Source organism: Chrysemys picta, chromosome 14, assembly GCF_011386835.1.
Source record: "Chrysemys picta bellii isolate R12L10 chromosome 14, ASM1138683v2, whole genome shotgun sequence".
NCBI lineage: Eukaryota > Metazoa > Chordata > Testudines > Emydidae > Chrysemys > Chrysemys picta.
In genome coordinates, this window is record NC_088804.1 from 11,771,985 (window position 1) to 11,798,554 (window position 26,570).

Here is a 26,570-nt window from a genome sequence, read left to right on the forward strand (position 1 = left end):
GTGATTTATTTAACTCTATTTTTTGTCTTCGATTCAGTCCCTGGCATTGCTTTAGTGTAACTTCACTAGCGTTTTAGCAGAGAATGCTAGTTGATGTTTGTGGCCAATCTTCATGAGTTGTGCACCACAAAAACCTGTATTTCAGTTTGATATTGACAGAAGTAGGTTTGTATGCAATGTTGTATCCTTGTCAGTCCTAGGATATTAGAGACAAGGTGGTCACGTGAGGTAGTATCTTTTATGGGACCAACTTCTGTTTGGTGAGAGAAAAGCTTGTGTTTACACAGGTCTGAAGAGCTGTGTAAGCTCAAAAGGTTGTCTCTCACCAACAGTTGGTCCAATAAAAGATCACCCACCTTCTCTAAAAGTTGCTTTGCTATCAGTACAGTCACTGCTGTCCTATTAGCTACTAGTGCAAGGGAAATAGCCACAAAACTGTATTTGCTTCTTCCTCAATTTCAAGTACCATTTTTGAGTGCACTGACAATTAATTCTGCCCTATTAGCACTTTACCATTAAAATCCAGAAGGTGGAGGCTGCAGCAATGGGAATGTCTGATATGAGAAGGCCATAACAACCCTGAGACAGTGATGAGTTTTACATAAATCCCCTTATCCCAGGTGGGAAGGGAAAGGGCTACTGCAATATAGGCACCAGCTACCACAACAGTTGCCCCAAAATAGTTCTGTCCAATAGCTTAGGAAAGTAAGTATAATGTTAACAAAATAAATAAATAAAGCCACAGCTGTGATGATGGCAAACTAAAGTAACTTAAAACTAATTAAACTGAGTCCCTCTAACCACTTAGCATGGTTCTTGTGATAGTATTGTATTACACTATTAAGGTTAGGAAAAGCTAATGTCCTAAAGCGCCTTTATATGTTCAAGAGATGGGTTTCCCAACCACTTTCTTCTTTACAAAATAAACACTCTACTGCACAGATCGACCATTCCAAGTTAAGAGAACAGAAGACAGAGTTGAAGGAGCAGAAGATGAAAGCAGGTGTGTATATTAATCAGCTGAGGCCTACAATCTGAGGTTTTGATTTATACGAAGATGACTTTATTGTAGCTTCGTATAGAAGTTGATGTCCCCATTAGAGCTACTCACTGTAGAAGGCGGCTTACATTTCAGCATTTTGAATCTTTTAGCTCCGTTAAGGGGTAGAATCCAAGCTTTTTTAAAGAAATGGCTATTTACAGCAAAATAATTAAAACACAAATTTTTATTTACAAATTTAAGTGCATAAATACTTTACATTACTCTATTTCAGGGATACAAAGGAAAAGGTGTCCAGCCAAAAAGCCCCAGGACATGTCTAGAGACTGACCATTCTTTTCATGTATACAGGGAAAGCGGCTCATAGGATAGTAATGCAGCTCTTTCTTAAAGCCAAGATTGCTTCTCTACTTGCCATCATTTGTAATACTCAAATTAGAAAATGAAGCTTTCACTCAAACAAGTTTGCTCCTGGATAAAAAGTCACATTATGAATGACTTGCTTTACTTAACACTCACTCATGGAGTTAAATACTACCAACTTGAAATTGCAGATGCTTCCTGGATTTTAAGTTATTTTTTTAAGTGAACTTCATGCCAGAAAGTTCAATTTTTACAGACTTCTACTTTCCCAATGGCTCAGGGTAGGAAATGGCCACTTCAGGCTTAATGTGTATAATCAAATACTGTATCAATTCTACAGATCAAACAAATGGACAAGGACAGCTTCCTTTTAAAATGTGGCATTTTGTACAACAGTGGGAAGCTATTTGTTTTACCAGAAGGAAATGCTTTTCCACTCTTTGAGGTCTCACCTTAACATTTCCATAAAGAGCTATCAAAAGCAGCAGTAATTTTCTGGACTTTTGGAGGGAGGTCAAGAACACTTTGCTGGCAGTATGCTAATATTCAGATTATTTAGTGTTAATCAGAATCTAAGTCCTGGACCCCATCATATTCAAACTCCTGCAGAATATCACAGTGGTATTTGACCCATGTTCTGCTCCTGATACCCCTGCCATCTTCATCACTGAAGCTCCCATCAGATTCTAGAGAGAAAACATTAAATGCTTCAAACTGCATGTTAAAATCTCTTTGTAGTTAAAGATCAGTTATGATTCAGGAACTATTAAATACTTAACTTTATATGGTAATGCAAGAGCTTCCCACCTGCCCACTGCCAAAGAATTACAAGTTCTGCATCAGATGAGTTTTGAGTTGTACTCCTTTTCAAGGCAGTGATGCTAACTTTGCACATATAGCATCTTTTAACTGAGGGTTTCAATGTAGCTAAGAAGTCTCAATTTTAATAATAGAAAAACAGGATTTGCCCAAGATCAGTGGCAAGAGTTAGGAACTGAATTAGTCTCCAAACCTTATATGCCTTATAGTGCAACTCTTGATAGTTAAAACAGCTTGATAAGGATTTCTAATGAAGAAATTCCTCAGTCAGCCAATAAAGATAAATGGATGAACTCAAGACAAACATCAAATGAGAATCCACTAATGAAGTTTACTCCTACCTGGCCCCTCTATGCCATAAGAAGTATTTTCCCTTTGTTCCCTAAGATTTTTCATGGAAAGAAGGGTTTGCAGAAGTCTCCATCACCTCAGTTCTAATGGGCTTTCACAACACTGAAAGACTTAAAAAGGAATTGAGAAGTTTAAGTTCTACTTGCCAATACACCTCTACCTCGATAGAACACGACCCGCTATAACACGAATTCGGATATAACGTGGTAAAGCAGTGCTCCGGGGGCGTGGGGCTGCACACTCCGGTGGATCAAAGCAAGTTCGATATAATGCAGTTTCACCTATAACGTGGTAAGATTTTTTGGCTCCCAAGGACAGCGTTATATCGGGGTAGAGGTGTACTTGTTCAAGTGTGAGATGTGTGAAAATGAGGAACAGTTTATTCCTGTCATCCACTGATAGTTGTGGAACAAATCATTCAAGACTACCTTTGAAGTCTCCAATTTAATGAACCCTCCCATTCCCCATGAACATCCCCATTCAGTAATGATTCCACCTTAGATTGTGACATTATAGCTAGCAAAAGCAAACACCGTCAGAAGATTTAAGCCTCATCCCCTAAATGGCAGAAGGGCAGGTAGTACTGACAATGAAATACCTCTATCTTTTCCTTCTCTGTCTTCATCTTCCTCAGGAAGGAACTCATCTTCATCAGGATAGTCATTCCGCCAATTATTCTCATTGTTCTCATCATCTTCATCATCATATATTTCTTCAGAAATATGATCATCATCTACCTGCATGTCAATAGGGAAAGGACTATTCAGAGGAGGAAGAGAGTCAGAAAAATTAAATAATTTCTCCATCAGTCTACATAGCGTAAGATGAGGAAGAAAAAAAAATATTCACTAGTGATACTTAGGTACAGTGACACCATCCAAGAGTTAAAATGATGTATTGTAGCCTCAATGGGCAGATCACAGACTGTTCAGGCCTGGCATAACTTATGTTGTTAGTGCATGCAATAAGTTTAGTACTGTGTTAAGGAAATAAAACTATCCTAATAGAACAACACTGATGTGGTTGCACCATTACCTATTTTGGGCACTGCTGAAATTGCAAAATTAATTCCACCCACTCCAGTTGTACTTCAGTGGTTGAATGAATAGTAATTTTGAGGAAAGTTAGCTATTTGAAGTGAAAAGTGATAAAGCAGTGTTTAATTTTGGCGAAGGGAACAGAGGATATGCAATGAAAGAAAGCTTCTTACCAGTGCTTTCTGTTGAAATATGAAATCACATCACAACTGAAGCACAGTTCTCTCATTATATATAATGCACAAAACTTGATTGAAACCTTAATAGTTTAAGGTAAGTACTCAAATTAGGAAATGCCAGAAATAAGGCTGCCTATGCAACCTTATTTTGGCCCTCTTTGTGCCACCTTTTGTGTAGGCATAGCTGCTCATCAACAAGAAGCAAGTGTGACTTGTTAGTCCTAGAGACCCACACAACTGAAGTATGAATGACCCAGATTCTTTTCTTGTGCATTGTTTACCAAGTTCCAGTCAGTTACACTGTGCAAACACGAAGACAATGGGAGTTATAGGTGTGTTATGTCGGGCATAATTTTCCCTGCCAATATGGAAAGAACCCTGGTTGAGTTTGCAAGACTGGTAGTTAGAAAAAGCACATTTGATACAAAAGTCATTGAACTACAAAATGCCATTTTGCATGGTCATGTTTTTCAGACTAGGACAATGTAATTGAAGCATGTTTGTTTCCATTAGCTTCTTTCATTACTACATAAAGTCTGGTTTTTGATTTCCTCGTCCTTACCAGTTCATATTCCTGTGTGTAAGGCTGCACAGAGAGGATGTTCTGGATCCAGCCAGGAGTTGATGTTTCCATGTAGTAAATGTCATAAACATAATCATCTTCCTTCCCATGGTGTTCTAATCCTTTATCATTCTCAGATACAGTTAAACGCTCACGGATCATTTCTACTGCATTGCAAAGAATCACATCTGGATCATCAGTTTTCTGTTATCAAAAAAACCACCACCAATATTTCATTGAAGTCACACATAGCGAGTTTAAGCGAGCTACAACTAAAACATTTACCCTTAATGCCCCAAATAGGGCAAAGTAAAAACATTTTGCAAAAACAACAAGGAGTCTGGTGGCACCTTAAAGACTAACAGTTTTATTTGGGCATAAGCTTTCGTGAGTTAAAACCTCACTTCTTCGGATGTATCCGAAGAAGTGAGGTTTTAACTCACGAAAGCTTATGCCGAAATAAATCCGAAGAAGTGAGGTTTTAACTCACGAAAGCTTATGCCCAAATAAATCTGTTAGTCTTTAAGGTGCCACCAGACTCCTTGTTGTTTTTGTAGATACAGACTAACACGGCTACCCCCTGATACTTAACATTTTGCAAGTTATTTAAAAAGTTTTACTATTGAAAGCTTTAGATTGCTGATGCTCCAAATAAATTGTAGTAGGACTTTATCTGGGAGGGGGTGCACTGGAGAGCCTTTCCATAACCCAAACATTTTCTGTATAGTTAATGGATATTGTGTGTTCACAGCAGTTTTTAATAATAGAATTTGAGACTTTCAGCTTATGTTTGAAAATGAAACATTGAACACTAAATAGAAAATCCACCCATTTTGGTCAGCTCACCAATCTGTCCATTTAGAACACCTCAACCTAGAAATGGAAATACTGATTTAAATGGGCATTGCCAAGTGTACTGCTGGCAGATGTCAACCCACTGAAAAGTGAATCTAGAGCAGTAGTTCAGAGGCCCACATAGCAACTAAACAGTTTCCAGTCAGTTTTAGCATTTTATTTTAGGGAGCAATTTTATTAGTGTTTTTTTCTGTTTTTGGCTGGAGGGCTCTTCATACATACATTTGTTAGGCAGGAAGATTTGCATATAGCTGTAACTCAGACTCCATATCACCCATAAATAACGACTGTAGCCTGTAGAAATTCAAATACACCTCTACCCCATTAGAACACAACTTGCTATAACACGGTAAAGCAGCACTCTGGGGGGGTGGGGCTGCGCGCTCCGTCGGATCAAAGCAAGCTCGATATAATACGGTTTCACCTATAACACGGTACAATTTTTTGGCTCCCCAGGACAGCGCTATATCGAGGTAGAGGTGTACAGTCTCCCGCTCAGAAAGTTAAGCCATGGTCGGCCTTCTCTAGAGAGAAGCAGTAGCACTGGTGTGATTTTCCTACTACAGCATTTTAAAAATAAAGGCTAGAGGCAGCTGTAAACGAAAGCAACTGCTTTCTTGCTTGAAACTACTGCTACTTTGCTGTGTAAGCAGATAATGGATTAAAGGTGAAACATGAGTTAGTACATCAGCTTCAAAGTAAACTGGATGGGTTGGAAAGTCATCTTGTCTTGTGTCTTTTGTCTGGTTTATTCATGGGTAATAATGAGAGTGTGTATGTATGTATGTTTTAGCACAGGGCGTTATTTGTGAAAAGGATCCAAGGACTGTTTCTGTTAGGTCAAGACCAGTGCTATACACGCTGCATAAAAACTTCAGTTATTGAGATATTCTAATCAGCTCTCCTCCTTTATCAACTCATGCGTCACTGATAGCCCTTAATATTAAACAGAATTGTTTTTGCATCATTCAACTTGAACAAAAACAGATGTCAATTTCCATTTCAGGGTTTCACGTATTCAAAGTTGGTGGGTTTTCCATACTCACAAGAAATCTTAATTTATTTGCAAAGCAATTTCATGTTAATATTTCAAAAAGCTTTCCCCTCCAAAGTTTTGGGCCTTAAATTCACATCTATGCAGCTATTAACCACCTCCCCCTCCCCCCAAATAATAATCAGAAACAGGCTCCAAGGGCACACTGTCCACCCCTTGTCTTCTCATTCTGACATGAAAAACGCTCCCAGTTTATTCTTTGTGATTTGGACATTTGCAAGTTGAAGGCAGAGTTTTCAAATGCTTTCCGTTAAAAGACAAAATATTAGATCAGTGTATTTGTTTTTATCTTTAAAAAAAACACAGGCCGTTCCTCAAAGAAACCTGATCCTGAACAGATTTTATATTAAAGAATCTTAGCACTAAAATTATGCACAAGGTACATACAACTAAAAATTGGTATTTTACAATGGAAATGTTAATATGTTCACTATAAACCTCATCTGTGTTACTGATATTTCTGTACACAATATAAGGATGTGTTCTATGGCTAAAATATAATCCACTCTGAACTACCACCATCCATGTACAAATTCATATTAGTGATAGAAAAATTATATATATACACCCCCCTCAAAATGTGGATCACCAGCAGTTATGCTGTCTTATTCTTATATCTTTATTGCCGGGAAAAAAAGTGGAAATATCCAGAGTTCACCTTGCAAAGATGGTAGCTGCTTCTAAAAAAAATGCAGTTTTAGTCATGAAATCTATAATCAAAACTTAGATCACTAATTTACACATTACTCTTTAAATAAATGGTTAATACACTACAAAGGTTTGTCTGCCTCAGATAGGATTCAATACATATAGTTGTGCAAGTGGATACACATGCTTAAAGTGAATAGTTAAATATTTTGTACAGTATGACACTGTTCTATTACAGTAACATCTGTTGTAGTAGAATTGTGCAGTTACGTATAGGTAAAAAAAGACACCTATACAAAAGTTTAGATTGGTCTCATATTTACAGGGGAAAACAATGAACAAGTCCAAAAGACAGGAAAAGGCTGCTGGACCCACTGAGTCTGCCCCTATTGTTTCTGTGTTCCACATTCACAGGAGAAAAAAAAACTTTCCGGCAGATTCTTTCCTATAGCCAGAATAATTTGCAAATTGTTGGCTTTGGCAGGCCCACTGTTTCAGTTCCACTGAGGTTGGCACAAACTCTCCCCTTGCTGGAACAGGTGCTTGAGAGAAATTCCACCCATCAAGTTCAAGTGCTTTCTGAACTATTTAGTCAATCCTGAGGTGAGAATAGGAAAACCAGTAAGACGGTCTCTCATCCTAACCTCTACAGAAAGGGAAAAAATTAAAGTGGAGAGGGAAATGGAAAATGAAGCAAACGCTGGCCTAGTTTGAAATTTTTTTTTTTTTTTTGGCCTAGACACCTCACAATTAAGATTTATTAGTAACAACGCTATTGGGCTTCTGTAGTGCCATAATTCTACCTCTGTTTGGTCAGTCCCAGTGTCAGGTAGCACTGCGATGCATTTTAAAAATCTTTAAGTTCTAATTCAGAAGGAACTTTTAAATGCAACAGAGAAGGACAAAGCTGATTTGTGGAGCCTCATTTCCAAACCATTAATGATATTTCCATATTAAAAGCATTTCTGTATTTGAGAGAAAAAATAAATTGAGCAGGTTGCATCTCTACCTTTTTGTAGGGGTGCAGCTACTACTGCTCCTGAGGACTGAATTGAAGTCCAATCTCAAACACACAAGAACAAAACGAGTAAGTAGAGACCACCGTATCTAGCACAAGCTGGGATTTTGACTGCACATTATAGTTCCATTTGCTAAAAGCAAATCCTACTGAGTCACATTTTGAGAACCACTACTCCTTCCCACCTTGCTTTCCTCATGCGTATTAGGGGGAAAGAGACTGAAGCTGACTGAGGGGAATGGGCAATAGCTGCAAGTAGTCTAGTCTGAACAGAATGTTTTTGTTTTTAAAAAGAAGCTAACGTGCTCTTTGAGTGCTGGGTTGTACAATTATTGAATGCTGTGTATGGATAAACAAGTCATTTGGACACGCACTCATTCTAGGATGGGAATGTTTCAGAATCAAAAACAATGTATTATTGCATTGAGCTGCCAGCTGTTTATCAAGATGCAGCATTTTCAGCTGGAGTTGCTCAATTTTACTGATGGAAGTAGAATGGATTTAAAAACAATGTTTTTCCAGTTACCACATTCTCCTTGCCCACACTGATGTTTACTTCTCTCTCCAACATGGAAAGGTTTTCATTTTCTCAGAGCTGGGATCCATTGGTAATGGAAATGCTGAATGGGTTTATTCTCATATATGCTATAATACAATGCTTCCTTCAATATCACCCTCCTCCCACCCCACACAAGCACAATATTCTGTGACCTGCCACAGTCATGAAAAAGTTTAGAAGATTCGTAATGTGCTGTACATATAGCAACCATGGGAAACAGACAACTTCGTCACACTTAGAATTCCACCAGAAACCGAGCAGAGATTCTTGCAACTTAAAATATGGGTGCAAGATGATTGCAAGATTATAAAAATAAACAGCACACTGAAAACATGTAGCGCTCAAAAAGCTCTCAGTGAGAAGAGTGTCAAGCACAGCGGCCTAAAGCATTAATTTCAGAAAAATTGGAATATTTCTAGTTGGAGTTGCTAAAATAATCTTCCCAGCGTGAACTAAATACACAGATAGTGTTCTCCTAAGTCTACAGGAAGAGTCCATGCCCCTACTGCTGCTCAGACTTGTCAAGCAGCAGAGTTAAAATAAGGCGGCTCAGACTGGTTTCACAGCTGCTATTGAAAAATAAAGTCCTGAAGTACCATATCAATCTCACTTTGCTGCTGCTTGAGGGAACTATGAGCATCAGCAGAAGCAGGTGTTGGGGTTATTCAGAAGGGGAAGCTCAGTCAAAGAACAGAGGCCTCTTCTCTCCACTAGCCTTCTTTGCAGGCGACAGGGAATTCTGAAGGATTGGGGACATGCACATGTAGCTTCTCCTTTCTAACAAATAAATAGGGTGAAGCTTTGTGTTTTATACGTCTATTAGCCAGAGGCTTATTTGAGAGATTAAACCCCCACCTAGGACACAGAGAAGACACTAGTAGAAATCCATGCACCCTCCCCTACCCCATAGAGCAGGGGTGGGCAAACTTTTTGGCCTGAGGGCCACATCGGGGTTCCAAAACTGTATGGAGGGCCAGGTAGGGAAGGCTGTGCCTCCCCAAACAGCCTACCTCCCACCCCCTATCTGCCCGCTTCCCCGCTCCTTGTCCCCTGACAGCCCCCTCCCCTAACCGCCCTCCACCGAGATCCACCCCCTATCCAACCCCTCCCTCCCCCTGCTCCCTGTCCCCTGACTGCCCCGATCCCTATCCACACCTCTGCCCCCGACAGGCCCCCTGGGACTCCCATGCCGATCCAACTGCTCCTGGTCCCCTGACTGCTCCCCAGAATCCCCTGCCCCTTATCCAACCCCCCCCACGCCACTCAAAGCACCAGGACTGGCAGCCGCACTGCCTGGCCGGAGCCAACCACGCTGCCGTGCAGTCACAGCACCGGGGCAGGAGCTCGCAGCCCCACCGCCCAGTGTGCTGACGGCACGGCGAGCTGAGGATGTGGGGGAGCAGGGACAGCAGGGGAGGGGCCTGGGAGCTCAAGGGCCGGGCAGGACGGTCCCGCGGGCCGTAGTTTGCCCACCTCTGCCATAGAGGTTGTTCCAGGAGGCTGCACTTCTCACTAGGAAGTAAGTAGTAAGACCCACCTCACCCGTATCTTTTATATTTTGCTCAGGCTAGGTTTAATCCTCCAGCTATTAAGTGTCTAGTTAAATGCCTTTATGTTGTCTAAACAGTATAGATTCAAAATCACTGGCAAACATCCAGCATGCCCACCTATGCAATTTTACTGCACCAAAATGGAATTTAATTTGGCTAGTCAGTAGTGCAGAAGTCTCAATACCAACCTGTGTGTCTATTGCAGTGATATTGGGGTCTCTCTCTACTTCCTCCTCTTGTACTACATCAAACAACTGGAATTCCCCAAAATAACTTGAACTACCATAAGTAGCAGTGCTTCCTTGTTGTGAAGTGTCTTTTTTTGCTTCAGGGTCCAGTTTGGCACCCTCATTTGTCTCCCCGCCATTTGTGTCAAGCACAATTGTTTCTCTTTCAGCACAGTTTGGCCGATGGCTGGTTATGATGCGGTACCGGTTTTCCTGCCTCTTCACCTGCTTGGAGGAGCGAAGGTCCTGAATTATTCTTTGAGTGCTTCCTAAAGAGGGTCGCAGAATCTCTGCTGCTTTATCTCGAGTAATAGCTTCTTGTACATACTTCTGAACAGGCTCATTCTGGACAGAGAGAGAAAGTGGGGGGGAAAAGTCAAACCATTGACTTACAACAGAATCACCCTCCTTCCTGAAAGAGCTTTGAATCATAGAATATCAGGGTTGGAAGGGACCTCAGGAGATCAGCCAGTCCAACCCCCTGCTCGAAGCAGAACCAATTCCTAACTAAATCATTCCAGCCAGGGCTTTGTCAAGTCTGACCTTAAAAACCTCTAAAGAAGAAGAAGATTCCACCACCTCCCTAGGTAACCCATTCCAGTGCTTAATTTGTGCCTATTATTGTTACAAGTAATTACCAAGATTGGAGTAAACTAAGATGCAAGTAAAAAAAAAAAAAAAAAAAAAGTACTACTGGTTGTTTAGCCTGTTTTAAATGAACAAAGTAATCTATTTCTATTCTATATAGGGTCTTATACCACACATCATTGTATCTGCATGTCTTCCAGCAGTGTATTAACCAACATGACGAATATGTCCCGTTTGTTCTCTTATCCACCACTCAGGAGAAGTGTGCACTGTGGAGTGTCTTGTTATGGTACGGTGGGTTGTTTGGAATATAAAGTTATTACTAGGTATGTGTTAAAGACAAGGTCAAAAACATGCTTGAAGTGGAAGGTGGTGAGGTTTGCGATGGTCCTTGTACTTGGGGGAGTTCATTCCAGTCTCAGGCTAGTCCCCAAGAAAGTTCTGTCTTCTGCACAGATGAGCTTTACCCTCATTGCAGGGAGTTCCATTGTGCCAGAGGAGTGAAGCTGTCAAACACTGTCTTCATCCCAGAGTTTCAGTTGGTCTTTTATGTATCCTGGGCCCAGGCCGTGAAGTATTTTAAAAATTAAGTCAAGGTCCTAGCCCTTATTTGAAGTTCTAGGAGAAGCTAGCATAGAGAGCAGAGGAGAGGGCCAATATGCTTGTGGTAGCCTGTTTTGCTGAGGAGACATGCTACAGCATTCTGTAGTAGTTGGAATTTCCTAAGCACGGAAGACTTCGGGGCCAGGTACAAAGCATTGCTGTAGTCCAGCTGAGAGGTGATGAAGGCATGATAACTGAGGTCATCGTGCACCAGGATGAGACAATCACCCACGCACAGGAGATAAAGTGTTACTCATGGACACTGCTACATGACCATTTCAGCAAGGAATTAAAGAGCCCTTCTAAACTATGCGCTGACCTGACTAATTGTGGGTGTACACCTTCAATCAAATGAGACCACACCATGGCTGTGAACTCTTCAAGATGCTGTCCTCTGTCCACCAGCATAACTTCTGTCTTGCTCATTCAGCCAGCTATTTTTCCATTCAACAGCTGAGCTCATCCAAGTCCTGGGCCATCTTGGTGGTCATATGTTGGGAAGGATAGGCTGAACTGTGTGTCATCTACATACTGCGGAAATCTGAGTCCATGTTGTCTGACTAGTTCACCTAATGGCTATCTATAGATGTCAAAAAGTACCAGAGAGAACTGATCTTGGTGGGAGTCCACAAGAAGGAACCTAGTTGTGGATGTACAGCTTCCCCATCACTACTCATTGGGTCAATCCCTCCAGGAAAGACTCAAATATTTTAGCCCTTTACACTGGACCCTTACCACCTCTCTCAGGTGAGAGAGGACTCATCAGTACATTTCTGTGTATTTGCGCAAGATTTCCAGGCGACAATGGGGGAAGAAATACATTTAAAATAGGATTATGGAGAAAAAACATTAAAATGAGTAGGGGGGGCTTTGAGGCAGGTGGAGGACCCAAAGCAACATCGAATTCACTTTTTGAGGTTGACTAGTTTTCAATATGAAACCACCCCCTCTTCTGGGCTTGGTTTGTAGGTGTTAACATGGCAGACCATTAAGTGACTGCGCAGCGGGATCATCACCCAGAGGAACTTAAAGGGCAGGACAAAGGGGTGTCCGGTGCCCAAGCAGGAGAGCCCTGGTGAGACAGGAAGGGTTTAATGGGCACCTAGTTATCATAAAAGCCCATTCGCTACCAGGCTGGTCTCTGGGGGCCAGGCAGACTGGCCCAGCCTGGAGGCTCCCGCTAACCCAGAGGGTGGGCAAGGGCCGGGCTCCTCACAGAGCATCTCAGGGACGGAGCCCGCTCTGGGCTGGGGGAGGCCCCACAGAGCCCGCGGGGGGCGGACCAGACAGGAACCCCGGCGCTGGGTCCGGCCCTGCGGTACCTGCGAGGGCACGGTGGCCACCAGCTTGAAGAGGTTCTTCTCCACCGGGTCGCGGGGGGGCGCGGGGCCCGGCTCGGTGCGCTGCCGCTTGCAGGCGATCACCAGGGCCTCGGCCGGCTCCGACCCGCCGCGCTTCCGCTTCACGCGCAGCACCGCCGCGCGCTCCATGCCGGCCACTGGGCCGCACAGCATGCTGGGATAGAGACCAAAACAACACGAAACCCCACCCTTTACGTCCTAGGGCGGAGCTTTTTATCATGCACTAACCCGCCCCCTATTGGGCAGGGTCCGGACTAGAAGCCCCGCCCCCTTGACTCGCCTCTCTCCGGTCGCGTGCGGTTCTTTTTTCTCGCAATGCAGTCTGGGAAGATGGTGGCCTGCTGTTCCCGCGCCTGACAGGGTGGTAAGGCTCGGCGGCCCCGCCGTGCGGCGCTGGCCCTGAGGGGCGGGGCTCGGCTCGGGGAGCCGGCCCGTCGGCTGGGTTGGGCCGCAGTTGGGCTCTGCCCTTGGCTCCCTGCGCCGTCGCAAGGCGGGGCCTCCGCCCGTGCAGGTCCCCGGGCCGGTAACGCGTCCCTAGGTCCTCCCTGCTCCCGGGAACGGGCAGCGCCCGGCTCTTGTCCTAGGGCCACTTCTAGCCATCGGGCTCCCACCACCATCTTCCAGGCCTTGAGGTGGGGCCCCTCCCCCACTCCCGCCCTGAGGCACCTGCCCTTGTTTCTGCCCGTGAGCGCCCCAGTCAGCTGCCAAGTCCACAGAATCCCAGAGTGTCAGGGCTGGAAGAGACCTCAGGTCATCTAGTCCCACCCCCTGCTCAAAGCAGGAGCAACACCACCGGGCCCCAGCCCAGTCCAGGTCTGGCGCTTTTCTGGGCCAAGGGCCTGGAGGTCTGGGGGCGGAAAGTGTTACAGGAGAAGTAGGTAGGCTTTGAATTGCTCTGCAGCACCTGTGCATGCCTGAGCCCTCCGAAACGGAGGCTGTGTGGCCTGTCAATGGGATTTTTTGTTGTTGCCATTTCCCTCTCTGTGTCTGTTCTGTGACCAAGCGGAGTTTGTCACGGCTGCTGATTCTGTGTCTTTCAGAAATGATACATGCAGAGATTTGGGTTGAGTTTTTTAAAACATAAACTTGATAATTAAAAGAGGAGTTGAAATGGACGTCTAGGGTTGTTTTTAATGCTCAGTGTTTAACGTGGTGTTTATTTAATATCTTATTTGCAGATAGTGTAGCAAGCTCTACAAAACAGTTCCGCAAAACGTGCATCATAAGAAACCACTTATGGTTTTCCATAGATCAGTTACAAAAAGGGTATTGACTTTTTGATATATTATCAAAATTGTTGAACTTGTGCATTGATCTCTCTTCAGTTATTGTATAGACAACAAACAACACACTACAGAAGTGTAGTCACATTGCTTAATGCTCATCTGGAAGGTGCTCAAGACACTACAGTGATGTGCCTACTATAAGAACCTATACAGAATAGAATAAATGCCATGTCTTGAGAGAATCCCCTACTGGAGGTTAAATGTGTTTACAAGTCCTTGTATATTTTCTTTAATCTCTGGCCATCAGGAGTCAGGACTAACCATTTTCCTTTTGCACATTATGTTGCTCTTCAGCTTATGTGTCAAATTACTAATTTTTTCTCCATATACATGTTTTTATAGGTTATATAAAAATATTTATTGTGCTCCATCTTTGTAAAAAAAAAAAAAAAAAAAAAGCAGAAGAAAAGACAAGATCCTGCTTTAAAGAATCCTTTGAATTAGATCAGGGTAGGCAACCTATGGCACGTGCACCAAAGGCGGCACGCGAGCTGATTTTCAGTGGCATTTACACTGCCTGGGTCCTGGCCACCAGTCCGGGGGCTCTGCATTTTAATTTAATTGTAAATGAGGCTTCTTAAACATTTTAAAAACCTTATTTACTTTACATACAACAATCGTTTAGTTATATATTGAAGACTTATAGAAAGAGACCTTCTAAAAACATTAAAATGTATTACAGGCGCGCAAAACCTTAAATTAGAGTGAATAAATGAAGATTCGGCACACCACTTCTGAAAGATTGCCGACCCCTGAATTAGATAAAGAAATATTAAAAGACATCATACAGTGAATGAGGGGCATACTTCACAGAGGTTAGAAATAGTCTTTTATTACTAGTATTTTTTTATTTCTCTTCTAGATTGTCATATTGGTAGTGTTCACAGAAGAAGTGCATCATAGTGAGTAATCATAAATGAGAAGATGGCATATAAGGATTAGGAGAAAGTTACAAGTGTCAAGAGTGTAATAGAATAAAGCAAAAGGTGGAAGAGCAAGGAGGCTACTAATGAGTAAGACTACAATTTAGTCATGGGTATTTTTAGGTCTCGGGCAATAAACAAAAAAATCATGGCATGTGACCTGTCCATGACTTGTACTATAAATACCTCTGACTAAATCGTAGGTGCTGGGGATGAGGGAGGTGGGACATGCCGGCAATGCTACTGCTGTTCTGTGGGGAGCTCTGGCACTCCACCACTGCTGTGGCTGGGGGCAGCCACTACTCCCAGCCTGCTCTGGGATCAGCTGCTCGGGCGGCCTTGTTGTCAGCTGCACCTGCTGCTGCAGAAGTCACGGATGTCCCAGAAAGTCATGGGATCTGTGACTTCCATGATCTCCATTAAAGACTCGCAGCCTTACTAATGAGATGCTTAGGAACGAAGCCTATAAAACAGGGAGGTGGAAGAGTTAGTATATGTCATAACATAACTTGTATTTTGTTTAAACAGGTTTCTGATAACAGGACAAAAATTTGCAATTATTTGAATTGAAGCCAGCTCCATAAAACTGTCCTCACAATACACAAAGAATACAAACTATGAAGGTCTTCTGTGGAAGGGCCAATCCAACCACAGGTTCTGTGGAATGGTTAGCGGAAGATGAGAACTATGACTACCATCAGGAGATTGCAAGGTATGATGGGAGAAAACACTTGACGCTCTCCTTAGATGCAGATTAATGAAATGTAAAAAAATGAATGCAATGTGACGATAACAGAGTTTCAAATAAATTGTGTGTATCTTTTATAAGTGAGTATAGGGGATGGTGGAAACACTTTTCTTAGCAGGCTTTCTGCATCACTAGTTAAAACAAGAATAATTTGAAATTAAGATATTACTTAAATTTACCTTTACAGAAAAAGCCTGTGGAGCCTGGGATTAATAACATTTTTTAGACAGTCATTTAGGCTATGTTCACCTGTATCTTAACTTATACCAAGTGGAACGTTGTAAAAATACTAATTTAAGTAGCTTCATCCAAGCGTTTCCTTTATTAACGGATGGTTATCTAGGCTGGGATTTTGATAGGCCCTGAAGTGAAATAAGTGTCTGAATCCTATCAAAATGTAGTGGGAGTTAAGTATCTGACTCTCAAGCTCCTCTGAAAATCCTAGCCATAATGGTTTCTCATTGATCATATTCTTGTAACAACCTTTTAGTAGTTGAAAGTAATGATCAAAGAGATCAAATGACTGGGTCAGCTTATTAGGTTTTTTAAAATAGTGTTCAAATCAGACAAATTTAAAAAAATGCATTTATTTGTCCTCCTCAGGTTGGGGGGAGAGTGGGGGGGGGCAGGGAGAATACAGTGGCGGGTATATTAAGATCCTCATGGTATTTAAATTGGTACTGATGATAACCTGAGTGATTATGTATGTGAGAGAGAGAGAGAGAGAGAGAGAGTGAGTTATAAAATCACTCAGCCTATTATTAGTACCACTTTAAATAGCATGAGGATTTTGACTTACTAACCAGCTCCAAACCAGTCCTCTGTGGTTAGTACTCCCTTTCTATAGATTTCAGAGCTGTCTATAAAAAGAGGACAGTTTTCTTTCCCTAGTTCCCAATTACTAACCGATTGCATCTGACATTCTCTGTCATTAGTAGTTGTTGACAGTAACTCACCCATAGGTTCATGTATTTGCTCTGTACTGATTTTTCTAAGAATGCTCAAGATAGAGTATACTGCAGGAATTAACAGAAAAAACAAAAGATTACTAGGTTTGCGCCACAGCTCAAAGAGCCGAGAAGCGATACATGTAACACTTAATTCATAGCCCATTAATTCATATACTCATGCCACTCAAAATGGGAAAACCCGGAATCATAAAGTGACCTGAATTCTTGAGGCTAGGGGTGGGGAATCAAACAGCCTCTTAAATGGACAAATCACTGTGTCACAGTAACTTACTCACTCACTAGGAATAATTGCTTCACAGTGATGATTTTTATATCTGCTAACAAATTTATATTGTGATTGTTAATATGCAGTGTTTTGATCTGTAAATTCTATTTTATTTTCAGATCATGCTATGCAGACATGCTGCATGACAAAGACAGAGTGAGTATAGAAAGTAACTTGCATGGTGAAAAAATGTAGTGTTCCCTTCCCCTCAGCAGCTCCCACTCCATGATTGTACAGGTTCCTCTGGAAGTTGAAGAATTTTGCTACCTGAATTTTCTAAGACCCAGTGATGATTCTTGGGGTACCGAGGACTCTGAACCACCTTGTTAACCTCCTGCCTCCAGTGTGAGGAAGACTTGCTTGTTATTCCTGGGAGAAATCTGCACCACTGTGCATGCGCAGAATTCATGTCCCGTGCAGATTTCCTTGCTTCCCCGCAGAAAAATGACTTTCTGATGGGGAAGGAAAGGGAAGCCACAAGAGCGGTCATGTGACCCTACCAGCAGTATGTTTTGGGTGCCTAGGGCAGCCTGCACAGGTAAATCACAGTGGGCTAGAGGGCAGGGCTGGGGGATACTTGGCTGGTGGCTTCTACCCTGTGCCGGGCTCAGCTAGTCCTGGCTGAGCTGGGGAGAATGGGACTTCGTATTCCCCTGCATGGCATCCAGGGCTGGGTCAGATCCACCCCAAGATTTATCCCCAGGCTGCAGGAAGCTCTGCAAACTCTTCCCCTATCTCCCCTCCACCTCACCCCCCGCTTCCTGCACCCATTGCTCTTCAGCTGCAACATCTAATTAACAGTGTTAAAAATTGCACTGGCATCCAATGAGCCACTGCTTCCAGGGCTCCCAGTGTTGCTAATATAGCAATAGTGGGGAACTTTTCTAAACATTTTGTTAGGATAGATGGAAACACTGTTTCTTCTGCAAGAACTGATGTTAAGGAGCAGAGAATGAAGAAAAATACTTTTGTATGAGTAATAGTGATGCTCTCAACTCTTGAAGGGAAAATACTGAAAGGGGCGGGGGGCAGGGTCGGCCAGCCTGCAGATTTGCTGCTTGGCTTGTACTGAGCATGCTCAGTAATGCTGCTGAAGCCGCTGCCCTCACTCCCCCTTCCTCCCCCCACCCACCTATCAGCAGGCACGGGTCACCTCTTCTCTTGACAGGTAAGTAAAGGAGGAGCTGCTTTTCGGTTATGTTGATTTTAGACTTGTAATTTTCTGTCATACCTTCAGAGGGCACTTTAGACTCATCTTATAAAATTCAGTTTCTGCAGTAATTCCATCTAGCCTTGTCTGCCTACATATGGCTGTAACTAAGTTCTTTTTATTCTCCTCCACTTACGCTGTGTTCTTAAATCTTCCAGTTTATGCTAAGGGAGAAGTTGAGGCGAATACAAATGTCTTCAAATAAGTTGAGGACTTAAAAAAAAATGCCTTAAAGGATTGGAGATCTTTCTGCTCCATCTATGGGTGAATAGTCTCCTAAGTGATTCTTATGATTATCTACTGTATGTATTCCGGGAGCATGCTGTGACGGTGCTGCCCGTGGGAGCCAGCTGAGGTCACTCAGTTAGGGTGAACTGCAAACAAAACAGGGCAGACAAACTCCAAAAGCTGGTGGATATTCCAATACTTAGGTTTACCAAAGCCAGCAAAAACAGCTCCTGTAGTACCTCACTGGTTACTGAGAAGTCCAAACAACGCAGTTCCCTTAAAGTACCCAGCCTCAGGCCTCTGTCCAGACACACCTGTCAGATATGATGATGATTACTGAAAATCTTACTTCATCATATAAAAGAAAAGGTTCTTCCAATCCCAAAGGATCAGCCACATACCCAGGTCTAATTATAACTTAGATCTTACCCAAAATACACGCTAATAGCCACTTCTTATTAACTAAGCTAAAATTCTTTTAAAAAAAGAAAAGAGAAAGAATTGGTTAAAAGATCAATATACATACAGACTTGAATTCAATTCTTGAGGTTCAGATACATAGCAGAGGTGAGCTTGTAGTTGACAAAAGTCCTTTTAGAAATAGTCCATAGGTTATAGTCCAATGTGCATATTCAGGGTGGCTCCAGTCGGTGACTGGGGATCTCAATCCTTATGGCTTAAGGTTTCCCCCTCTTGAAACCCAAAGCAGATCTGAGATATGCAGTAGGATCATGTCCCAGGGTTCTTCTACATTTCCAGCAGCCTTTCGGACTGAGAAAACAATAGGCTTAATTCTCCTTCTCTCAAACATCCTGGCAATTAGCACAGGGTAATCTATCCATTAAACAGTTCAGATACAGGTTACCACAACCTTCAGAGAGACATATAGACAATAATACTGTTTCACTCAAGTATCATCATAAATGTTAATATTCCTTTTTTGATCTTTGAATTAAAGTTATAGCAATGGACAAGACTTGTTTTGTTACATCACAAGACCTGAGCAAACATCTACCCTTGAGATCTCTAACAATGCAGACTTGCATTTCAAAGCTCTATTCATTTACATATCTTCCTAACCAGTTTCTACAGTTCACCCATGGGTCAAGTCAGTTGGTGAGTTAATTAACTCTTTCTGGCCCTGTCATCTTCCAATGAAATATTATATTACACTCATAACGTCACACATGCCTATAGTGGTAACAGCACTCCAATACCAAGATTTAGAGGGAGATGGTGGGACAAAGCCGTTAAATAGCTGTACTCTAATTATGTCAAAATTGCCACAGCAGAACTGAGGCTTGGTCTATACTTAAAAGTTAGGTCGACATAGCTACATTGATCAGGGATGTGAAAAAAACCACATCTCTGACCAACATAGCTATGCTGACCTAACCCCGCTGCAGCTATGTCGACGGAAGAATAGGTTGCATCTATGCTAATGAATTATTCTGGTGTAATCTCTGTAGTGTAGATGCAGCTTGATTGTGGTAAAGGATAGAGCTGACCCTGTTAAATCCAGACAGTAAAAGAAACACAGGCTATTTGTAAAAGCTTAGCAAATCATATGCAAGGAAGCCTTAAAAATTACAATGTTTTTTTAATTGAAATACACTGTTTTGTTCACTCTCTTCTGTATAAGGTGTACTACAGTTGGACAGATGGCCTTTCAGCACCTTGCTTTATCTTCCTAGCATTAATCTGAGTATGCTCAGACTCTCTCAAAGCAATGAACGCAAATAAGCCAATATTTTGGCAGGAATTTCTGTTTCTTAATATAGTGACATACAGTAATTCACTTGTAATGGAAAAAATGCATCATTTCTGCAACAGATTTAACGGACAAGATATGAATGTAGTAGATATGATTCCAAGGAGACCCAGTCAACACTTAAACTGTACTCTAGATTCACACCTGTTACCAGAAGCCCTAAAACGTATTATTCATACAGGATTGTTCTGTAGGTCCTGGGGCCAATGTACTGTACTTGGCCTACCAATAATAAACATGTTGGACTATGAATACCATTGAGTATTTAAGAATAAAATGAAGATTCGATTTAGGTAGTTCTCTTGTTTGTATATGTTATATTAACATTATCAAGTCTATTTATTTTGGTCTGTTGCAACACATTTTGGCTCTGTGCAGAGAAGTGGAGTACATGTGTTCCGCATGCTTGGGGACGCCTTTCTGTTCAGTTCCCATTTACATACCCTGATGTAAATACCTCGCTGCAATGAGCAGACAATGTAAGATGTGAGGAAGGCAGTTTCTTTATTCTAATAAATACCATAAGTACAAGTTGCGTACTCTGCAGCAAACTTGACCTGACATCTGTAGTATTCAGTACAGTACACTGGAAGTTTCCTTGGCAATCTCAGATAAATTAAAAATGTGAGGAATGTAAGACTCAGGGCTGGTCTACTCTACTGCTCAAGTCGATGTAACTTACATTGTTCAGGGGAGTGAAAATGAGACACACACACCCCTCCTCCCCCACTCCCTCCGAGCGACGTAAGTTACATTGACTTAACATGGTATTCACACCAGGCGCCTCTTGCGAAGGTGGAATAATTATCCTGGTGGGAGAGCGCTCTCCCGTCAGCATAATGCATCTTCACCAGATGCATTACAGAGGCAATGTAGTGCGGTAGTGTAGACTTGTCCTAATATAATCAATGCAGTGTCCCCTTTGTTAATTTATTTGATATTGCATTCAGTTTCTTCTGTGTTTCCCTTTAATATTCATATGCTGCAGTATTTTGATTTGAAAATGTGTTAGAGAAGTTAAGGACGAAGCTGGAGGTCTTGACAGCTCAGGGATTATTTGGAGCTTTAGTACCTAAGAAGTAATAGAAAGTGGTCTGGATTTTTGAGATGAGCATTTTGCTGGAGGTTTGTGATGCAATGCTCAGAAGTGAAATAGTGAAGTAGTGATGTCATCATTCACTTTCAGAATTAACACTCTCATTAAAGTTAACAAAGTCAGTTTATACTTCTCAGAACTATTTGCAGGCTCAGGAAGAAACTGAATCCGCTAATCTCAGCTGATGTTAGAAGATCATCCTGCAACTATAAAAGCTTAAATTCTGGAGCATACTTCTGCAGCAAGTTGGGGGTTCTGCAGGAAATTCTGTGGTTGTGGGATTGAGAATACATGAGGCTTCCATGGATTATGCAATTAAGAACAAGAAAATGCATAATTGCAAAATGGATAATGTTGAAGATTCCCTGAGAAACTAGACACACAGGCCAGACCATTCAGCTTTCCATGTTCATCTGATGGGTCTTCCATCCTCTGGAAATTTAGCCACTTCCAAAATTGGAATTTCTGAAACCCGGTTTTCTACTAAGGCAAACTAACTTGCAGGTGGTGTTTTGAATATTTAACCCAGTGCTCCCTAAAGAGTGTGCTGTGTCTTACACCCTCCTCTCCTTTGGGTGGGTATGTGATAGATTAGTAAAGGAGGGGCACAGACTTCTCAGTTGTTATCAAAGTTCGATTTAATTTGAAAAACCATTTAGCTGGTATGCTTGCAAAGAAAACCTCCAAGATGTGATATGAGTGTAACCCATACAGCAATGTCCGCCTGAGTTTGCAGAGCCCGTGAAATCATGTCTCTGAGAGGTATGAACTGCTGTTTCAAAGTGCTGGGTCATCAGTACTCTGTCCTTTCTTTCCCTTTTAGCTATTCGACCCCACCAAAAAAATTAGTTCACAAGCCAAAGTTCAGGGATGTTTCATAACTCAGTAGTTTATGTATTATTTTCTCTTTGCAATTTGATTCCTTTAATTAATTTTAAGATTTTTTTTTGTAGATGGCAATAGATCAGAATGGGCTGTCAAACTCTGCCTCTAGCTAGGAATTATGCACATCTGCATCTGGCTTTACAGAACTGTAAACTCTCTCCCAAAGTGTGATTTAATCAAAAAATACCTCTGTGGATATTGGCAAGGAATTATATGTGATGCAGGCTTCAGTGAATTCCACTGATGAGACCAGTGGTTTAAGATCACAGAGGAGGAGAATGACATTGAAGCTTTGGAAACAGCAGTGGATGGCCATGGTAATGTTTTGTGTGACAGTACCACAGATTTTAAAGCTTTGAGTTAGAGTACAAGCTTGAATTTAAAAAAATAATCACTAGTAGGACTCTACAGTGAGTAGAACAGAAGAGAAGCTGCGGTTCCAAATGGATTCCAAGTTCCTGGGACTGCATCAACTTGATTTTGTTGTGAAATGTGGTATGACACTTCTGATTTCTAGGAAGAACTATTGGATAATGACCCATGTCCTGCTTGTTGAACTTCTGACTTTTGGTCTGAGGAGTAAAGTTCTGAAGTTGTTGCATAGGCTTGAGATCCATTTTGAGGGTCAGGAATCCTATTTTATCTACATCAAAAGCCCTTCATGGCCTTTGATCAAATTGGAAGGGTGAACAAAATCTTGAGTATCCTACCAAGGTAAAACTTGATTTGGGAGGTGGTAACAGCCCTCTGTTTTGGGGGTTTTTCCCCCCTCTTCCAAGGTTACAGTGGTTTGAAGAAGGGCTGTCAAGTGATTAAAAAAATTAATCATGTTTAATCGCGGAATTAAAAAATTAATCTCAATCGCACTGTTAGACAATAATAGAATACCATTTATTTAAATATTTTGGAAGTTTTCTACATTTTAAAATATATTGATTTCAATTGCAACACAGAACTCAGTGTACAGTGCTCACTTATATTTGTGTGTGTGTATATATGTGTGTATATATATATATAACAAATATTTGTGCTGTAAAAAACAAAAGAAATAGTATTTTTCAATTCACCTCATTCAAGTTCTGTAATGCAATCTATAATGAAAGTTGAACTTACAAATGTGAATTAGGTACAAAAAAAACTGCATTCAAAAATAAAACAATCTAAAACTTTGGAACAATGGTGGGCAACCTGCGGCCCACGGGCCGAATCTGCTGGCGGGCTGCCAGACAGTTTGTTTAAATTTGCATGCCCGCCCGCATCTCCCAGTGGCCGCGGTTCGCCATTCTCGGCCAATGGGAGCTGCTGGAAGTGGCATCCAGCACATCCCTGCAGCCCGTGCCACTTTCTGCAACTCCCGTTGGCCGGGAACGACGAACTGTGGCCACTGGGAGCTGCGGGCGGCCCGCCAGCGGATTACCCTGACAGGCTGCGTGTGGTCCGCGGGCCGCAGGTTGCTCACCACTGCGTTAGCGCCTGTGAGTCCATTCAGTCCTATTTCTTGTTCAGCAAGTCACTCAGACAAACAAGTTTGTTTACATTTGCAGGAGATAACGCTGCTCTCTTCTTGTTTACAATGTCACCTGAAAGTGCAGTCATGTAACAAAAAAAATCTACATTTGTAAGTTGCACTTTCACAATAAAGAGATTGCATTATGGTACTTGTATGAGGTGAATTGAAAAATATGATTTCTTTTGTTTATCATTTTTACAGTGCAAATATTTGCAGTAAAAATAATAATATAAAGTGAGCCCTGTATTCTGTGTTGTAATTTCAAGCAAGATATTTGAAAACGTAGAAAAATAAACAATATTTAATACATTTCAATTGGTATTCTATTTAACAGTGTGATTAAAACTGCATTAATCGCATGAGTTACCTGCGATTAATCAACAGGCCTGGTTTGAAGACTTTTGCCACTCAGGTCTTACCTGGACTAGGATTTAGAGGTGTGATGCTAGAACACATCAATGGTTTAACTAACCAGTTTAGTAAAGCAGTGTATACTTTAATATGTTCCACGTCTAGAGTTAGACTTGCCCTTAGGCTTTAATTCTGCCAGTTTAGCACATGTTAAAGATGATGTGCCTTAGTCTTCTAATAACATTCTTGAGGTCACACATCTATCCTAGCCTAGACAAGGCCTCTGTGAACTCTGCCTTTTTTGTGTCTCTTGGGTTTGTTCTCGTATATGGAAAAACTTCTAATTTGTAAATATAGATTTCCGTTCTGTTCAGTGGGAAATGTTTTTAGAGTACTTTACAAGCTAGTGGTGTCATTTGTAGACTGTGAATTTACAGGAGCATTGTTTTTAAAAAAAAAAAAAAAAAAAAAGACAGTTCAAAGGTTTCCATTTTTATAAAAGATTGGACTGGTTAGGCAGTGTTTTGGTTTCTTTCTGTTGTGAACTAGTTTACTTGTGTTGTAGGAATTTTTATAGGGGGAGGATTGCTGTCGGCCATGTAAGCTGAAATCCTGCTCCTGCAGATTAGTTTGTATAGTTCTATTAATCAAAGATGTTGACAAATACAGTTTTGCAAAATTCATTGCTTAAACAATATACTTTAAGTGCACACACTAGCTTTTCACAAACTGCCAGCTGTTAGTCATAAACTTTCTCCAACATAAAATAAGGAAATTTTACAAGCTTGAATTACACACACTTGTTTCACAACAACCTCTCAAAGTAATTATAGTGGACTCTGGCCAGGCATTGTGGATCCTTTAGGGGAAATTATGCAGTTTTCATCTTTCTGTTAAAATTCCATTCTACAAAAATCTAAAGTATAAAACTATCTGAGTAGTATATGTTTCTTTCTTAAAATGTACCCAGCCTGCTTAATAATATCTTCAGCAGAATGTCTCAACTGATACTCCTACACAAACTACTATAGAACTATTAATAAGTTTGCCTAATTCAGCTGAAGCTTTGTTTATTTATCAGCATCAAAACCATTTTTCCTGATACAGATGGATGTGAACTAAGAGAGTGAAAACATTGAGGCCCTGATCCTGGAAAGACTTTAAGCATGAGTAGGCCCATTGACTTTAGTGGTATTAATCTTATGAGCATAAGTCTTTGGAGGAATGGGACACAAGTCAGGAACCTGACTAAACAATATTTATAGTTTTCAATATGTATTGAGGGTTAGAAGTCTTGAGTAGGAAGAGCTTATTTCTGCTTAAATGTATATCTTGGTGTTTTAACCTTCCTTGCATAGGGTGTTTTTTTATTTTTGTTATGTATGTTGTTAATGATAGTAAATATTACTATCACGTTTCCATACCAAAATAGTACATATAGACCAAATGTCATACTGAGATTACCACAGTCTAGACAGTGGTCAGGTTCCCGCTTGTAAAATAGTAGGTGCAAGACACATCTGTGGGATGTCATTGAAATGAAAAATCCTGCAACGGAGCTGTCCGAATGTCAGCGTACACATTTTCTGTGAAATGTAAAACTCCAAAAAGAAGGAAAATGGCTATTCCGCATCAACTCAAACAGTCAAGAGACATAATCATCCCTCTAAACTTGGGGCAAAACTCCATAACTTCAGCTGGAGTTTTGCCTACATAAGGAGTACTGAATAGGGCACGGGGCTACTAAAAACACCCTGAATTATCTAGTTTTTGCTAATTAAGTAAGTTCTCATGGTTCAGGTTCTTCTGTCTGTTAGGCAGGAAAGTTAGTTTCCGTCTCTATCTGTTACCTCAGTTTTCACCTTGGGAATGGAAATTCATCCCTTAGTACAGAAAATAAACCCATCCAAAACACTTCCATCTGCCAAGGAAGAAAGCTTTCAAATTTGTCTTCCATGTAATTATCACTCATGTTATATTGCATTAAAAATAAATGACAAAGAAACTTGCCTTTACACCAGCTGATATTATAAAGAAGCAAAGACTATGCAGCCAGTTGTCGTAGTTAGTTATACGACTAACATTTATACAAAATGAAATGCATGACAGAGTTTGGATTTTATCTGTTTTGCAGGCTTTGTGGTAAAATCACAGGATGGCTGCTTTGTAAATCACTGGAGCTGTTAGCTAAGAGCTAGCTTATGCTACACCACTTGAAAGCATTTTGTACATATTCCCTAGTCTTACTATCCTATGGACTAGAGTGGGGTTTTATATTGCACCCTGAATGGGCCACTAACCCTAAGCTCCTTCCCATTTCTGTCCCCGAAGAGCAAACCTGATCTTTCCTTTTTAGTATTGAATATTTGTCAAGGCTCTAATATTTTAATGTTGGGTAAAATGCAGTGCCAGTTGCGAAATCTGCCCAGCACATCTACACAGTATTGTAGTGCACTAACCCAAATGAATGAGCTACAACAGGAATATACAGCACCGGCGTTGTCAGGGACAGTTTGTGGCTGGCACTGTAAATTTCTCTGTCAAAAAAAGGA

At 41.3% G+C, this 26,570-nt stretch overlaps 2 protein-coding genes across 38 annotated transcripts in view; one reads left to right on the top strand and one right to left on the bottom strand.

Annotated features, from left to right (window-relative positions):
- Positions 1 to 1,208: 1,208 nt before the first annotated feature.
- On the bottom strand, positions 1,209 to 12,973 carry SLC7A6OS (solute carrier family 7 member 6 opposite strand). The gene is made up of 5 exons (XM_005306299.4): positions 12,736 to 12,973; positions 10,184 to 10,567; positions 4,312 to 4,515; positions 3,132 to 3,270; positions 1,209 to 2,049 (listed from the first exon to the last, which is right to left on the bottom strand). The coding sequence occupies exons 1-5, from the start codon at positions 12,925 to 12,927 to the stop codon at positions 1,925 to 1,927; spliced, it is 1,044 nt and encodes a 347-aa protein (XP_005306356.4). The 5' UTR covers positions 12,928 to 12,973; the 3' UTR covers positions 1,209 to 1,924.
- A 33-nt stretch (positions 12,974 to 13,006) lies between these two features.
- PRMT7 (protein arginine methyltransferase 7) overlaps positions 13,007 to 26,570 on the top strand; it is an 82,664-nt gene continuing 69,100 nt past the window's right edge. For 9 of the 37 annotated variants that reach the window (XR_010592658.1, XR_010592652.1, XR_010592659.1 and 6 more), the window contains exons 1-3: positions 13,007 to 13,138; positions 15,512 to 15,695; positions 17,087 to 17,123. Coding sequence is in view for 26 of the 37 variants with exons in the window: in XM_065567585.1 (XP_065423657.1) it covers positions 15,601 to 15,695; positions 17,087 to 17,123 (132 nt within the window). In the remaining 11 variants the exon portion in view is untranslated. Of the gene's footprint in view, positions 13,653 to 13,952; positions 14,041 to 14,738; positions 14,876 to 15,511; positions 15,696 to 17,086; positions 17,124 to 26,570 lie in introns of those variants that run through there. The other 28 variants (XR_010592663.1, XR_010592656.1, XM_042852304.2 and 25 more) reach the window with 24 other exon arrangements.